This window comes from Halichoerus grypus, chromosome 7 (assembly GCF_964656455.1).
Source record: "Halichoerus grypus chromosome 7, mHalGry1.hap1.1, whole genome shotgun sequence".
Lineage (NCBI taxonomy): Eukaryota > Metazoa > Chordata > Mammalia > Carnivora > Phocidae > Halichoerus > Halichoerus grypus.
In genome coordinates this window covers 1,223,067-1,240,289 of record NC_135718.1, presented here as the reverse complement: position 1 = coordinate 1,240,289, position 17,223 = coordinate 1,223,067, and the positions used below count along the sequence as shown (strand labels likewise).

Genomic DNA, 17,223 nt, shown 5'->3' with positions numbered 1-17,223 from the left:
GACGCTCTTCCTCAGGATTTCTGGGCCTGTGCGGAGAGGGGCATGCCTGGCAGGCTCCCCCCGTCGGCTGCACACCCGAGGGGCCCAGAGCCCCCACCGGGGCTCCTGGCCGAGGTCATGGGAGGAGAAGCCCGGAGCTTCAGAACCGCCTCCACGTCTGCCCAACGAGGCACATTCGGTGGCTCCCAGCGAGGCCAGCAGCCCGGGGAGCTGAAGGCCGGCCACCCCCTCCCACTTTTGGGAGACCTGGCTGACACGGTGCTGCGGTCGTGGACTGTGGACGTGCGGGTTACCACGGGCCCATCCTGCATGTGACAGCTGGGAACACAGGTGAGGTCCTGCTGACAGGGCCCCAGGGAGCCCAGCGCTCACACCACCTCCCAGGGTGCGGTCCGTCCTGCTGCCGACGACAGTCAGCTCCCGCCACACAGAGGGACAGACGGACAGACGCAAGAGCAAAGCCAGCCCTGTTTCCAGCGGACACTGCCTTCGGGGAGGAGAGCGCCGACTTCTGGACAGGCCATGGGTCCAGCGAGGCGGGCACCTTCAACAGGGGAAACCAAGGCCCCCGCCATGGAGCGACTCAGAGCTGCCTTCCAGGACTCGGTGAAATTCTGAAAGAGGAAATTGTCTCAAGTGCCAGGAGATACTGCTGGCCAGCCGTCTGATGATGGGAGGGGGCTCTCCACGGCTCGGGGTTTGCGGGTCCAGCCCCCAGACACACCTGTTAGGTGGGTCTCAGCCTCAGCATCACCTCCCTGCCCGGTGGGAGGGGAAGGCCGGGCTGGCGGGGTGGGGACAGCCGCGTGCCGAGGCCGCCGGCCAGAAGAGGGGCGGCAGCAGCCCGGGTTTTGGCGGTGGAGACCTGGGACTCTGCTTAGGCCCCTGACGGGAGAGCTCGGACAAGCAGGATCTGCGGTGCTGGGCTTGGGCGCCATCCCCGCCATTCCCACCATCCCCGCTGTCCCCGCTCAGGCGGCATTTACAGGATGGGAGTGGAAGTGCTCCGGCCTGGGAGCAGGCTGCCGCATTCAACCATCTCCTCCAAGGACCTGGTCTGGGCTTTCTGAGCCGCTTGCTCCAGTCGAGGACTGAAGCAGACAAGCAGGATGGAATCGGACTGAAGCGCCAAGAGGAATAAGCTCTGCTGACCGGGGCACCCGGGTGGCTGGCGTTCCGTGCGTAGCGCCCAGGGACAGCCCAGGAGCGGTGGTGGGTGATGGAGGGTAACTGCCATCTTAATTCAATGCTGTTGGCGTGCGTTGCAGATTTAGTGATTCACCCCAAGCTCTTTTCCTTTCCAAGTAGTTTTTGTTCCCCAGAAAGCAAATGCCTGACAACACGTACTTAAAGCCTCAACACCACGAGGAAAGTGCCTCCTGCTCCCACCTGGGGAGCTTCTGGAATGCTGGGGGTGGCAGTCCGGCAGGGATGGAGGAAAGAGAGCAGGAGCGCCGGCCTCCATGGCACCACCCTCCGGAGGGCGCCTGGCTTCCCTGACATGCGGACCCACGTCCAGACCCCACGGCGGGCTGCGCCTCGCCAGGGAGAGCTGGGGTCGGTGTCTCCCAGGACGGGCGGGCATGCGCAGGAGGTGGAGGTGTGCTGACCTTTGGGTGGTTTGACGCCCCTCACCCCCACCTCTCGTCCCGCACCCGGTTTGCTGACTTGTCTGCCTCTGCCCGCCTCTTCCAGCAGCCCCATGGACCCGATTTTGTCTGCCTCGTTCCCAGATGTTTCAGCAGGACTGGCGTAGAGTAATGAGTATTTCATTAATTATTTGAAACCGAAGGGTCCCAGTGCCATCCAGGGGAGCTTCCTTCCCAGGCAGAAGGAACAGGTCTGGCCATGTTCCTGCCCCAGGGCCCCCAGCAGGATGCCAGGTGAGCCAAATGCAGGCAGGACCTAGCCACACAGGACCCCTCATCCACAGACGGGCCCTCGATCGGGGGCGGTTCATATTCATCTTCTCATGTCATGCCCACGGCAACCGCCCCCTCACGGACGAGGAATGTGGACGAGGAAACGGGGTAAGAGTACAGTGGGTGCCCACGCAGCCCCATCCCAGCCAGCAAACACAGCGCCTGAGTCAAGGCCAAAAGATGGCGACGAAAGATTTAAAACCACCTCTGCTTGCAGATGACCTGGTTTTGCATCTGGATTTGACGGAATCAAAGTAAGCACAGGGGAGTGAGGGAGGCTGTCATTCTCTCTGGAAAGACTCAAGAGTGGGCTGAGCAGGTGGAAGGCAGGCCAGGCCCGGGACCTCATCAGCCTCTGGCTCCTTCCCGAGCAGCTTTACCAGCATAAGGAAAACACTGCCAGGGATGTTTCACTGTGGTTTGGGCTCTTTCTTTGCTTTGTTTGTGTTTGTTTTTTCCTGGAGCTGACAAGTTGTTCATACAATTCATTTGGGAGAAAATCAAGCAAAAGTAGGCAGAAAAAAACCTCTAAAAGGAGAGCAAGGCCGTGCCTTTGCCCACCAGGCAGAGCCTCCTCAGTGAGCGGTCCTGGAGCAGGACAGACGGGCCGGCCAAAGAAAATGAAGAGAGCCCGGAATCAGCCCCACGGCGCAGAGATGTGTTAGTATATCGTAAAGGTGACACCTCGAATCTGTGGGAAAATGGACTTTTTTTTTTTAAAGGATTTTATTTATTTGACAGAGACACAGCGAGAGAGGGAACACAAGCAGGGGGAGTGGGAGAGGGAGAAGCAGGCTTCCCGCGGAGCAGGGAGCCCGATGTGGGGCTCGATCCCAGGACCCTGGGATCATGACCTGAGCCGAAGGCAGACGCTTAACGACTGAGCCACCCAGGCGCCCCAAAAATGGACTTTTTAATAAGTGGTGTTGGAATCACTGAATAGCTATATAAAAAAGATACAATTTGATCCATTCATGACACTGCGAGCCAGGATAGACCCCAGATGCATGAGTGTTAACATGATTGCTGAAACGTAGACGTGCTCCACGAAAGCGTGCCCACAGAGCTCTGTGACCCGGGACAGGACAACCTTCCTGTGACGCGAAGCCCCCGGCAACAAGGGGGAAGACCGATAAACAAGATATAAAAATAAAACATATTTTACATAGAAAAAACACATAAACTTGAAAGACAACACAGTGGGAAAATATTTGCAATTTACGTCAGAAACAAAACGTTAGTGTCCCTGATATAGAATGAACCTCTAAAAATAAAAGAGAACATCAACCCGACAGGAAAAGAGGCAACGGATACGCAAATGGCCTCCTAACACCTAAAAAGATGCACAACCTTGCTTATCATAAAAGGCAAAGTGAAAACTCACTGAGACGCCATCTCTCTCTGGTCAGACTGGCGAAAGTCCGAACGTTGGGACCACATCGCAGAGCAGGCGCTGTGGTGGGGAACACAACGGGGGCTGGCCAGGGGAGGCCACGTCCAGGCCCTCACGTGTGCGTTTACCTTCCAGCCCGCGCGTCCGCGTCCGCGTCCACGAGCGAACCCCCGGATACACTGGCGAAGCTGTGCGGAGGCTCACGCACGTAGATACGGCCCTGCCTACAGCTGCACCAGCTGACGACAGCCCCTCGCCGCCCCCAGCCTGTGCGCTCGGCTGGACAGCGGCCCCCAAACACGTCCATGCTCTAATCCCTGGGACCTGCGGACTTGTCACCTCACGGCACAAGGGGCTTTGCAGATGTGATCGAGTGAAAGCTTTGGAGAGGGGGGATTACCCCTGAGCACACAGGCAGGCAAGGTGTCATCACGAGGGTCCTTACAAGGGGAAGAAGGAGGCAGGAGGGTCAGAGTCAGAGAAGGAGGCAGGGTCTGAGGGATGCGGGGCCACGGGCCAGGAAATCACGACATGCAGGCTCCTCTAGAAAGTGGACGATGCCCCTGGAGCCTCCGGAAGGAGCCAGCCTGCCCTCAGCCTGACTGCAGCCCACGGCTCACCCACGGCAGACCTCTGGCCACCAACACGGCCACAGAACACATTTGCAGCCGCTGCACTTGCGGCCGTTGTCACAGAGGCCATGGGACACCCATCAGCACGTCCGCCCAGGGTCACGCTGCCACAGAATGGAGTGTTGGTGTGGAGATGGCGGGTGGGGAGTCACGTCCAGAAATCCTGTTACGTGAAAAGCAAAGCATGGAGAAATGTGGAATGGAAGCCACCACTGATTTCAGAAGCAGGTCGTATGAAAATATGAAAAAGAAATGAATGGGCATGTAAACCAAACTGTTTCCAAAATAGGAAACAGGAGGGAAGAGCAAAAGAGGCTGCCCTTTCCTGAGCGGACAGATTTTCACGGGGCACCACGCAAATATCCTACACAAACATCACATTTAACATAAAGGGCAACCCCTAAAAATCGAGAGCAAAATAAGACATAAAACGGGGTGTGTATCCAGGAGGCGGGTTCATCAGAGAGGAACGACTTCAAGGGACTATGAGCACCCCCCCGCCGTGGGACACCCCACGTGGACCTCCTGGCTCTGGCCACGACGAAGGCCTGTAAAATGTGGCCAAGTCGGGAGCGGCGAGCAGCCCTAGCGCCCAAACTGTGGTCCTAAGTGTCACCCCCCCACACCAGGAGGGGCCGGGGTCCCACGGGGAAACCAAGGCTCTGCTCCTCGGGGCGAGAGCGTCGAGTCACACCAGCAAGCGACGGCACCATCGGGGCCAGTGAGCCGAGCCCCAACAGCGTCACAGTGTGTGGACTGAAGGACGGCGGAGGCGACCCATCCCGAGTCAGCGTAGCAGTGGAACACCACTTTGCTAGCGGGTAGAGGACACCAGGGGACCAGCTCTGTCCTTGGACAGCTGTCCGTGAGCGGAAGAAGGCATGTGTCCTTCTGGATGCGCTGTCCTCATGGACAGAGAACGGTTACGGGTCAGCAGAGCTGCAAAGCCAAGAAGACTTCATGGCAGAACCAGAATACTGCCTCTTGGCGCTCCTCAGGAAGCCACGGGTGAGCCGCCCGCGGCCTAACTCGGACGAGACCGTGGTGGCCGTGGACGGAGCCGGGCAGCAAGTCAAACCGGATCCACCCGCTGGTGTAGACCACAACCGGCTCACCAAGGGCGGGGCCGTTCGGGATCACGTGTGGGGGCAGCACACACAATGACCTGGACCCTCCGCAGAAAGCACGGGGAGAAGGGGGCTGGGGGGCCGGGCCTCGCGTGGATTCTGTTCTGAGCCATCGTATAAATCCTCACCATCATGACCACAAAGCACCAGTGGGATCGTCTGAGTCTGACCAGGTCCGGGTAGGAGCCACCGGCGCGGATTATCCCAGGGGCCGAAGGGACCGAGACCGTACGAGCAGAGACGCCCACTGAAATGTTCACAGATAAAGCGGGACAATTTCGGGGTTCAGTTCAGCTACCCCGAGTGTGGGCAGGTAGCGGCTGAAACAAGATGAGCCCCGAGCTGGGAATAGGTGCGGGGTGGTGAATTTTTCTCCTCCTCCCCATTTGTATTTATGCTTGAAGTTTTCCAAAATGAAAAATGAAGGAAGATGGGAGGCTGCACCCTGGTGGAGCCTGATGGGGACCTCAGCAGCAGCCCAAGCGTGGGCCCGGCCTGCTTCCCCAAGGGGCAGAGCCCGCAGGATGGGCTGGTCGGCGAGGGACGCGGGGCCCAGCTCAGCGCTGGCACGTGGGGAGGCCTGGAACTCGGGGTCCTGGGGGCTCACGGCTGACTGCCCTGAGAAACGGCCCTGCCTTAGCCCACCGGGGGCGGCAGACCTGACAGGTGTCCAGACACACTGACTGGAGGTGGACCCTCGGGGCTCCCAGGGTAAGCAGCCTAGGTCAAGGGCACCTGCACCACCTCCCAATCCTGAAGAACAGCCTCCAGCCGCCGGCCGTGTGCTCCAAGCCGGCCTAGCAAAGGAAGCTTCCTTCTCACCCGGGACACACACGGGGGTGGCCGCTCCTGTTGGGCCATGGGCTCATCCTTGGCCATCCACCCACTTGGTGCGCCCAAGCCGCTTGGCCTGGAACCAGGCGCGCCTCTCTGGCCTCGGCCCCCCGCAGCCTCCAGCCAAGATAATGACCGTTCATGCGCTGACCAGGGAGGAGAGTGAGAAAGTGGGCGGGAGCGTCCTCCTTCTCTGGAATCAGTCACCAGGGAGACGGCTATTTAAAGGCACAAAAGCAAAGCCTGGGTGACCCAGAGACCAACCCAGCAAGTTCACATTGTGCTTTGGCCCACTTCGGAGCATGTGATAAACGGTCTATTAGATACTGCTCCCAGGGGAGGCTGCCATGCCGGGTCTCTTTGGGCCTGCGAGTCTGAAGGAGACGGTGACAGCCGGGAGGGTGCCAGGCACCTGCAGGTCCCAGCCAGCTTCGGCCCTCGGCCTGGGCAGCGTCCAGAGCAGACCCCTCCACCAAGTGAGCTCCCTGGGGTAGGGAGAGGAAAGAGGCTGTGCCCTCAGCCCCGGCCCTCCCTGCTGCCCTGTCCAGCCCCTTCTAGCTGGGCACTGACCTCCCACTGCCCCCTCACAAATCCTCCCACTGCTGCATGCACGGTGTCCCTCTGGTTCTCTGACCAGCGCCTGTGCCCTCCCCCCACACCCTCCGCCTCCCTAGGGCTTGGTCTGTTTGGGCGTCAGCATCCCTCACCCCTCGAGAGCCACCGTGTAGCCCTCAGCCCACACCCCACCCAGCCCAGCAGGGCCCCTTCTGTGAGGTGGGGTGGACACAGGTCAGCTGGGCAGGGTCCCTCATCCAACTGCTGGCTCTGTGGCCAAGCCCTTCCCATCAGGGTGCCCCAAGTTGGAGCTGCTTGTAAGGTCACTTAGGAAACTTACACCTGAACACGGGCCCTGTGGACCACGTCGAGAGGGGAGGACAGCAGCGCAGGGAGCCCTGGGTGCTGGAGCCACGAAGAGCTGAGAGCCGGCCCGGCTTCTGCTGATGGGGGCTGACACCAAGCCCCCCTGACAGTGTTGGGAGCTCAGAGCCTGGAGCATGAGCACACCGGGGCCTCTCCAGCCCTGCCTGGGGGCGCAGGGTCACACTGAGCTGGGGCTCAGGGCCCTCGGGGCTGCTCCTCGCAAGGCTGAGACCCTTCTCCCTTCCTCCCTTCATCCATGTGGACGCTCAGGCCCCTTCCAGCTGTCTGTGAACCATGCTGCTGGAACATGGGGGTGCAAACATCTGTTCCAGTCCCTGCGTTCAGTTCTCGGGGGTGCGCGCCCAGGGGTGGGATCGCTGGACCACAGGGCACCTTGTGATATTTTAATGGCAGAGTTTAATTTTTTTTTTTAAATCTCTTCTGTTCATTGGCCTATTCAAGATTGCAACTTGTATCATCAATTTGGATAATTTTCTACTTTGCTTGGCTTTGTCTGGGGTTTTGCTGATTTGGGCAGGTGTGTGTGTGTGTGTGTGTGTGGGCAGGTGTGTGTGTGTGTGTGTGTACGTGCACACATGTGCACACGCACGGGCTTCCCTGGGCTGGGACGAGGCTCTTCATGGCCAAGGGTCATTTGCACCATTTGTGTGGCCATGAGGATGGGCCCTTGTGGGCAAACCAGGGCTTGGGCTTGGGCGTGTGCGGGGCCCACCGGCTGCTGTGCCTGAGGGTGACCGGCGCCCGGCCACCAGCTGCGGGCTCCTGCAGACACTGCTGGACACCGTGCATTCTGGTGGCCACTGCTAGCCGGCCTTCAGCAATGCTTCTCCCCAGGGCTCCCCTAAGTGACTGGCGTGGTCAGGCCACAATCAAGCACGTGATGCGAACAAGAGCACGTGCGCACGGGTCCCTAAGATCCAGAGTCCAGATCTGGGGTCTGGCCGTCTCAGAAGGGGCTGTGAGCCTGGTCCAGGAGCTGGAGGGGCAGGACACCTGAGCTCTCGGCCACAGCTGCTCGTCCCCGCGGCGTTTCTGCCAATACGGAGGGTGAAACCCCAGAAGGCTCCTCCTTTGTTAACGGGAGAGGCTGCAGCACCACGCTGGGCCGCTGGGCGGTGGGCCACTTGCTTCCTCTGCGGTGTTGCCACGGCAATGGCTGGGTGTCCTCACAAACAGGGACCCCCAGGAAAGAAGCAAGGCCGTAAGCTGTAGGACTGCACTTCCTGCGCCGGCCCCCACCTTCCCACTCTTGCCTCATCTCCAGGGTCCATCTGAGGATCTGGTCACAGGGGTATCAGGAGGTTCCTCAGAGTTGTTGGGGTCTGTGGCCAAGGCACACTGTACCCCCATTGTCTTAGCTCTTTCCCCATAAACTGGAGAGAAACAAGACATGTTGGTCCGAACACTTCCTCCCCTCCACAAAGAACAGCTCAGCCAGCGCTCCTGCGAGAGCCAGACCTGGGACAAGGGAAAAGCGTCCCCAGCCTCACAGCTGGATAAGAGCCCCCATCCCTGCCGGATTTCACAGCAAGCACCCTAACTCAGAACCCAGGGCCTCCTGACAGGTCTGGGCTGGGTAGGGGACAGAAGGTGGCCAGGCCCTCTACCCACAAACGGACAGCAGTCGGCATTCCCAGAAGCCTCCGTGTGAGCTCCAGCCCAGCCCTTCCGCAAGTGAAGAGAGGAAGGGGGTGCCTCTCATACAGGGCATGCAGGGCAGTGGGGAGGAGGAAGGTCAGAACCGATTCCAGACTGGGCCATGAGGGCAGAGAGCGGCTGGAGTGCAGGACAAGGGCCAGGACATTCCTACTCAAACACCCAATCGTGCCCACTGTGCAAAAGCTAGTCACATCGCTGAAAAACGCACCCAGGTCAGGGAACTCTGGACTCACAAGGGGACACCCCACCTGCAGGAGACGGGCCTTTGCTTCCTGAAGGGCTGTGCCCTTCTATTGCCTCAACCTTTGCTTCCTGACGGTCCGGCAGCCTGACCAGGTGCCCCCTTGAGGAGGCTCTGCAGACCCCAGTCCCAAGTGAGACCTGGACTCTGTCCCACAGACAGCATCACCGGGAGACGGTATCCTCCAGCAAGGAGGACATTCAGGTTGGCAAAGCCAGATCCCCACCCACTGGCCACACCCGCCACAGCGCTGCCCCCGCCCAGGTTGGGCGCATCAGCCACAGCCAGTGACCACCCAGGTCCTCGGACCACAGCGGCCACAGTGGCTGCGGGAATGCAGGGGGCAGCGGGGGTCGTAGGGGAACAGGGGTGAGGGGTGACAGACGTCACCATTTTCCAACAAACTGGAAAGTTTGAAAATGCAATCTCCTATTCACAATAACAAAGATAGATAATATGCACAACAGCTTAACATGTAATAACTATAAAACAACAGATAATAAACATAACAGGATGCAAAGGATTAATATGAAAATATAACATTTGAATAAAAAAGTACTAGATCCCTAGTTGGGTAAGTTATCAACTTTCCCTTAATCTTTAAATGTAATTCCTACCCGAATTTCATGAGTTTATTTTGATCTCGACAGCACTTATTTAATAAGTTCAAATGGAAAAATAACTATGAGGACAGCCGGCATCTGGGAAGAGCACGGGGGTGCTGGAGGGCAGAAGCGAGTTCAGCCGGAGCCGGCAGCCCCGGGGCGGTGGGCTTGCAGAATCAGTGTTAAATCCCAGGGGGGTCAAGGATTCTTCTCCAAAACAGTGTTTCCTCTGTTCTGGCTGTAAACGCAGTAGTTCGTGATACCGGTCGCACAAGCGCACTGAGAGCTGAGACCGGTGGGAGGGGGCGGCTGGGGACCTGGAGGGGGCAGGGAGGGGACGGGGACAGGGAAGGGCGGCCAGGGACCGAGAGGGGGCAGCTGGGGACACGGAGCGGGCAGAGAGGGGGAGGGAGGGGGGAGGGAAGGGGCGGCTGGGGACACGGAGGGGGCAGCCGGGGACAGGGAGGGGGGAGGGGGGCTGGGGACAGGGAGGGGGGAGGGGGGCAGGAAAGGGGAGGCCGGGGACAGAGAGGGGGCAGGAAGGGGGCGACCGCGGACGGTCGGGGGCGCACCCCGCAAGCTCCCCCGGGGAAGGCGGTGTGTCCGCCCTCGCCTCTCACCGCGCCCGCAGCCGCAAAGAGCAGCTGGAGAAGCAGGGCCGCCCCTTGCCCGGGGGCCCAGAGCCCCGCAGGAGGAGCAGAGAAGGGCGCTCACCCAGCCGCCCCGCAGAGGGGCACGGACCCGAGGCCCCGGCCCCCGGCGTCGGCGTGACTGCTCAAGGCGCCGCACACCCCGGACCCTGGACGCACCGAGTCGGCCGGCGCCGAGTTCGCAGCCGCCATGGGCACCGCCCTCCCCGCCGGCCGCTGCTCCTGGTCACATGGCCCACCAGGACCAATCAGAGTGCAGCGCCCCGCGTGGTTGGTGCGGGGCAGGAGCACGTGGTCGCACCCAGCCAATCAGAGGGCAGCGTGCGGGGCCGAAGCCCGCCCCGGCTGGTGAGAGAGGCCCGGCGGAATCCCGGGGCAGCGCGCCCCCAGCCCTTCCCCTCCCGGAGGTGGGAGATGTTCGCTCACGTCCGCCTGTCACCCTCTGCGGCTCACTTGGATCAAGTGTTACTAGCGACCCGAGGCCCCAGGCACCAGCATACAGCGCCTGCCAAGGACTGTCACGCTCGTCACCGCGGAGGCGTCCACCTGCCCCACCCGCTCACCTGTCCCACCCGCTCACCTCCTGTCCCCACCCGCTCACCTGTCCCACCCGCTCACCTCCTGTCCCCACCCGCTCACCTGTCCCACCCGCTCACCTCCTGTCCCCACCCGCTCACCTGTCCCCACCCGCCCACCTCCTGCCCCCACCCGCTCACCTGTCCCACCCGCTTACCTGTCCCCACCTAGTGAAGCCGGCTGCTGGACTCAGGCGCCTTGGGAACAACACCTCCCACCCCCAGCCCCCAGCGCAGTCATGGGGAGCTGGGAGGGGCCTCCTGCACTGAGGACCCCCCCCCCAGGCTCCTGGCCTGGTCAGAAGACCCGGGACAAGACCCCTCCACCGGCGAGCCAGTGGGGGCTGTGTTCTCAGCACTCAGACGGTGGGCTTCCACCACCAGCTTCCACTCCACCTTGGAGAACAAAGCCATCCACCCTGGGATGGGTTTCTGAGGAATCCCGGCAGAGTTTCCGTTTTCTAAGACAAGGGAGTCTGGAGACGGAAGGACGTAGAGGTTGCCCAGAAATGCCCCGAGCTGCACTCTTACAGATGATTACAACTGTATGTGTAATTTTATCACAGTAAATAAAAAAAAACCTGGAAAAAAACAAAACCAATAAGCAGTCTTTGTACCCAAGGACCAGAAACAGCAGGCTTGTGAATGGGTGTCAGTGAGCTATTGTCCTGAAGGATGGAGCGGCCTCATGGTAAACAGCCATTGCTGGGAAGAGACCGGTCCTGCCAGACACACCAAACACTTTGCCTCCATTCATGAGGTGGGGGCATCGGTGAACTCGGGACGTTTACATCCACCTGACCCGGTCGTCCTTATAAAGCCCAGCTTCACCGTGCTGCCGGGCACGGCCGAGCCTGTGCGCACACACATCTCAAATAAGGCCACAAACAGGCATTTACGGGCTCGGCCACATAGGCTTGGAGCTGGCTTTCTGCGGTCATGGCGAGCTTCCAAATCCTCCTTCCTTCTCCTCGTGGGGTCACTGCCCTAGCCGCCGAGAGCAGCTAGAAGGAGCACAGCCCAGGTCTGGACAGGCCCTGGGCTTCTCCACATTCCAGAAACCCATCCAGCACAGGGCGCCCGCAACTGCAGCCCAGAGACCCTGCAGGCCTAATTGGGCGGCCTCATTAGGGAGCCGTGACAAGGCAGCTTGCATCTGAGGATAAAATCTCAGCAGGACTGCACTGTCACCCCACCACTCTGCAGAGCTCCGTTTCCGGGCCCCGTGGCCAGCTGGCTTTTTAAAGCTAAGACCTGGTCTGAGGAGCCGGAGTCCTGGGGTTCTGCGGACACTGCGGCGGGGGGTGTGTGCTGTCCCGGAGTGCAGGAGGAGCATGAGGGGGATGATGAGGACGGGAGGACGCAGGGGACAGTGAGGGGGCTGCCCCAGGCCAGCCCCCAGCACGGCTCCTCCTCCATGTCTCCCCATACAGGCCACTCCTCCCGAAACCTGTGTAGGGCTGGTGTCCTCCAAGGCCTGACCCTAACCCTAAGCCCCACCGTCTCCCCCTCGACCTTCCCCACGCCCTCTGTGACCCTAACAGACAAAATTTACATTCCGTTGGGAGAAGCAGGGAGGGCAGAGGGCAGCCCAACCAGCAGATCTTAAAAATACTCTCCTTAACAAAAGCGTTTGAATGAGTTCCTGCGAAGGAGCTAATTGCTCTGGTTTATAATTTCCCCAGGCCTGGGGGAACCCAAGGCACAGCGTCCAGACAGCTGTTGGAGAGGGGGGCGAAGGCCTCATCTGCCAAGACTCCTCTGCTCAAAAGAAACTCTCCATTCCAAAGTGATCCATCTACAACAGACCCCTCATGGCCGAGTCCCGAGAGCTAATTTTAACCTTCCGAGTGCTCGTTAAGCCTCTTTGAGTTATAATTACCCCCAATCTCGAGACATTACAAGGCAGCAATCAGGAAGTTAGATGTGGACAAGAGAGAACAAAAGGAGCAGGGAGACAGTTTCGAGCAGGCCTACTTAGAGGCCCGAGCGGCCTGGCTGCCCCGGGATGAGGATGCATGCTCAGCTGCACGCCCGCCCCTGCCACCTGCACCCCTGCGGGAGCAGCCTGGCCCGGGGGTCACGAGGGTCATGAGGGTCACGAGCGTCACAGAGGCTCCTGGACACTGATTATCTACTGGCACCCCCCCCACCCCCGCAGGGGCTTCTAAGACACTTCCTTTGCAGCCTTGAGTGGGTTCCGGTCTCTAAGGAAAGCGGCTCCACCGCGGGGCGGGCTTCAGTGTCTCGAGGGAGGGGGTGTCAGGGTCGTGGTCCCACAAAGCCCAGCAACCGCGCCATCTGCATGCAGCCTCAGCGCCCACCGACAGACACAGGTGGGGCTGGCCTCCCCAGAGCTGGTGGCCGCGGGAACGGTCCTGCCACGGCCTCCTTGCTGGCTCCTCCTTACCTTGCCGAAGCTGCCCTTTCCGATGGCCCGAAGGATCTGGAAGTGGTCGAAGTTCACTGCAGAAAAAACAGAGAGATGCCCGGTGAGGCGGCAGAAAGACCCAGTACTGCCCACCAGCCCCCAGCTGGAGCAACCACCCAGGGGCCGCCCCCCACCACTGCAGGGAGCCCCCCTGCACCCTGGAAGTGGGCCCTGGTGCTGGCTGGAGGCTCAAGTCAGGCTCGTGTGTAACGCGGGGACGGCCTGAGCCAAGGCAGAGAGGTGGGTCCTGGGGGCCATGCTGTCCCTCTTCTGGGCTCCTTGCAAGGCCAGGCCAGGCCATGCTGCCCACAGACCGCATACCGGATGGGGCGTGAACAGAGCAGATGGCACCCACAGCAGCCCTCTTCAGTCCCAGGTACCCAGACACCCCCATCCTGAGCTGCCCCCAATGCATGAAGCCCTACAAATAGGGGTCCTGGAGCATGGGAAACAGGCCCCCTGCCCTCCTGCTGAATCTGCTGTAGGGTTCACAGGATGAGCTACAGGGAGCCTACTGCGGGCCCAGGATGAATAACAGGGACTTTCCAAAGGGAGGTCCCCAGGCCTGTGCGAAACCACCCGGATCCCGATTTCTATTAACTTCCTCCAGACATAAGCTCCCCTTAGAGAAAGGGATCGTTGGAAATTGCAACTTTACTGTCACGGCGCTCAAGAAAGATGCTCCCCGCCACGCACACAGGCCACGCACACACGCCACGCACACATGCCATGCACACGCAGTGCCCGGGGGGGCGGGGACGTGATAAACTGTGAGTGAGAGCAGCTCGGACGTGCTCTCCAGGACTCTGCTTCACTCTGATCCTGATGTGTAAGGTCCACTCCACTGGTTTCCTTCCCGCGGGCATCTCAGTGCCCCAGGCAGCTCGGGCCAGCCTTGCTTCCCACACCTGCCCGCCAGAGTGCAGCTCCCCCAGCTGACTCTCAGGCCACCAGCTGGTCCCACCTGTGCCCCATGTCTGCACCCCCCCAGGTCCCCATCCCCAGGTCTGTGCCCCCCAGGTTTCTGTCCCCAGGTCTGTGCCCCCCAGGTCTGTGCCTCCCCAGGTCTCTATCCCCAGGTCTGTGCCCCCGAGGTCTCTGTCCCCAGGTCTGTGTCCCCTCAGGTCTGTGCCCCCCAGGTCTCTGTCCCCAGGTCTGTGTCCCCTCAGGTCTGTGCCCCCCAGGTCTCTGTCCCCAGGTCTGTGCCCCCCTAAGTCTCCATCCCCAGGTCTGTGCCCCCCAGGCCTGTGCCCCCCCCAGTCTCTGTCCCCAGGTCTGCCCCCACCAAGCTCGCACCCCCCCAGTTCAGAACCCTCCCCCAGATGACAGGGCTGCTACATGGCCCGTGGCTCTCGTTCTTTCCCTTCAGGCTTCGCAGCACCTGGCGAGTCTGGCTCCAAATACTTTCAGGCGTGTGCCCTGGGCACCTGTGAGAGGCCTAGGGCCCCCAGACGCCCGCGAGCCTGCATTCAGTGCAGCCTGGGCTGTTCCCACAGGGAGGGGCAGACAAGGGCCGCAGCATGCCCACCCGAGAACGGCACGTGGAGCCTGCAGAGGGCATGTGTGTGCGCGGCCCATCATGTGGCGCTGGGAAGTGCCACCCAGCGAGCCCGGGAGTGGAAGGCCGTGCGTTAGGGTTAGGCGTCCTCCCCAGAGACGCCGGCACAGGGCCGGGCTGGCCGGCAGGGGCGCCCCCGGGGCTGAGTGAGCAGGGGGCTTGGCCCAGGCAATCACCGAGCTCAGAGGAAGACACGTGTCCCAAACTTCAGGGCTTCCCAAGAGAGGAAGAGGATGAGAACAGATGGTGTGGTAAACAGTAGGTCAGAAGCAGAGGAAATCCACACCATGCCTCTCACTCCGCTTTCACACGCTGGAAAGTGAGGTTATCACGGAGAATCCGGGGGAAAGAGGCACTTGGAGGTCGGCCAGGCACGGACATGGGGGGAGCTGTGGCCTGGGTCCACGCTGGCTGGCCCTGTGCCCTCTCCTGGGCCTGCTTCCAGGGAAGGGAAGGGAGGGCGTGTACCCTACTGCACAGCGCCATCCCCACTTCCTGAGACCCCGGGGCGGGAGGGGCACACGACGGATTCCCAGACAGCGGACAGGACACTGAGTCAGCCACCTGGAAGCTTCACAGGGCAGACACGGGCGGGACGGGAACCCCAAACGTAGCTGCTGGGCCTTGTGAGGCCAGTGAGCCAGGAGGAATCCCGGGCAGGCCCAGGGCTGGGCAGGGCGTGCATCCCGCGGCGGCCAGAAGCTGTGAGCAAGGCCACCCCGGACACACACAGTGAGCCTGCTCGGAGGAGCTGTTGGCCCGGAGCCTCCAGCCCCACCCGGTAACTGGGGTCACCCTGTCCTCTGGTGCCCGGGGGCTCCTCGGGGCACCCCACGGGCCCACCTCCTCACCTAGGTGCCCGGGCTGCAGTCACCGCACACAGCGCCTCGCACCTGCTCCGGAGAGCCCCCCGGGTGGAAATGCAGGCCCAGCAGCTGCTCTGGGTCCCGTCCCCCTGACGAGGCCCTGGACCGACTCTGGGCAGGACCAGGAGCTCCTCTAACTGCCCCAGCGCCCAGCACAACGTGGCAGAGAGCGCCACACTGTGATTAAGCCGATGCACCCAAATCTGATGCACACACCACCATCATCCAGAAATCCAGAGTCCAGTAGAATCGTGTTGATGAAGTTTGTGAAGTTCCCCCAAACGCTGAGCCCGGGCAGGTCTCACCGACAGGAGCCGACTGCCCAGGGGGGCCAGGAGCACAGCACGTGGCGGGGCATGGGGGACGGGACCCTGGCAGGGGGCTGGGTGTTCGGACTTTCCTCTCAACTCTCGGATCTAACACTCGCGGACTGACTCCCCTCCCAGATCTCCCACTGCTGCACCGAAGCCAGAGCCGCTGCGGGGCAGCACCCACCCCTCAGCCGTCAGCCGTGAGGTGCGCTCAACCCAGAGAGGGGCTGGGCCACCAGGTGGGTGGAGCCCAGGGCGAGGCTGGTCCGCACCCGCGGTGGGGGCGTCGCACCACCCAAGGGCCTGAGTCCAGGGGCCTGCTCACACAAGTTGGGTGCAAAGCCTCTGGCCCAGCTCCTCGTGGGCTTGAGTCCAAGCCCTGGGGGCCAAGCTGCCGTCCAGCACGCACACCCTGTGCTCCCCACAGGCGTAGGTCACCACCCCTGGATCCTGCGAGTCTTCGTCCTCTTGTCCTCTGACCGTCCGTCTCTCCCGGGCAGACCTGCAGCCTCACAGGGCCCTGTTGTCCTGCACGTGGCTCCTGGGGGGCCTTCAGTCACCCCCATCTTGCAGAGGAGGCTCTGCTTCTCGGGCCATGCAGTCCCGGGCCTTGGCACCATCTGACTGAGGCTCTAGCCACAGGTCTGCACAGGACGCTGGGCCCCGCTGAGTGAGCCAAGGTCGGAGGCCGCTGCGGGAACCACAGGCCAGGCCTGTCCTGGACCCTGGAGGAGGGCAGGGAGGGGCCGTCCCAGAGTGGACACTCTACTGTGGGGAACCAGACTCCAGGCCAGCAAAAAAATATGGTGCCAGGTGCCTGGGAGGAAAATAAAGCAGGAAGTGGGGGGGGGGTGCTATTTTTTTGCGAGCTTTGGGCCCAGAGATGAGGTCGTGAGCTGGGAGTTCCTGGATTATGGTTGACGGAGACCAGTCTGCTGCATTCGTACAGGGGATTCATGTCGCTGTGTGACGCTGTGGGGACGCTCCCTGCCGGAGAGACAGCTCCCACGTCACAGGTAAAAGGAAAAGGCAATTTGGCCCCACGGTCCTGCGGTTTATGGGCCTCCTTGCCAGGAACCTAAGCGCCGCAGGAAGGAGCCGTGCCTGCGAGGAGGCGGCCGGCTGTGAGCGCGGCGCCCGCCAGAGCCCTCCTGCCGCGCGGGTGCGGGCACAGCTCTCCCTGGTACAGATGAATATTTAAAACACAAAGGTCTGAGAATATTTATTCTTCAAGGAAGGCTTTTATGTTGCCAACTTGGCAATCACAAAGCACGGCATTGCTATGAAAATAGGTCATCTTGACGTCGACTGACCGCGAGCGGAGGGAGGTCCCAACTCTGTTCACCCAGGTGGAGGAGTGGCTGCCGGGTCCTTCTCGAGGGCTGCTGGTGTGCCCCAGGGTCACCGACAAGCCCAGTGATCCTGGCACCATTTTTCTTCACGTGTCTTAGCGTGAAGTCCAGCGCCCAGACCGAAC

At 61.2% G+C, this 17,223-nt stretch overlaps 1 protein-coding gene and 1 long non-coding RNA gene across 4 annotated transcripts in view; both read right to left on the bottom strand.

Moving 5' to 3' along the window:
• STK32C (serine/threonine kinase 32C) overlaps window positions 1–17,223 on the bottom strand; it is a 71,510-nt gene that overhangs the window by 14,378 nt on the left and 39,909 nt on the right. For all 3 annotated transcript variants that reach the window (XM_078076942.1, XM_078076943.1, XM_078076944.1), the window contains one exon: window positions 12,991–13,046. In XM_078076942.1, coding sequence (XP_077933068.1) covers window positions 12,991–13,046 — 56 coding nt within the window. Of the gene's footprint in view, window positions 1–12,990; window positions 13,047–17,223 lie in introns of those variants that run through there.
• Window positions 9,203–10,235, bottom strand: LOC118527956 (uncharacterized). Its single transcript, XR_004913368.2, has 2 exons — window positions 10,070–10,235; window positions 9,203–9,593 (listed from the first exon to the last, which is right to left on the bottom strand). It is a non-coding gene; the product is annotated as an uncharacterized LOC118527956 (long non-coding RNA).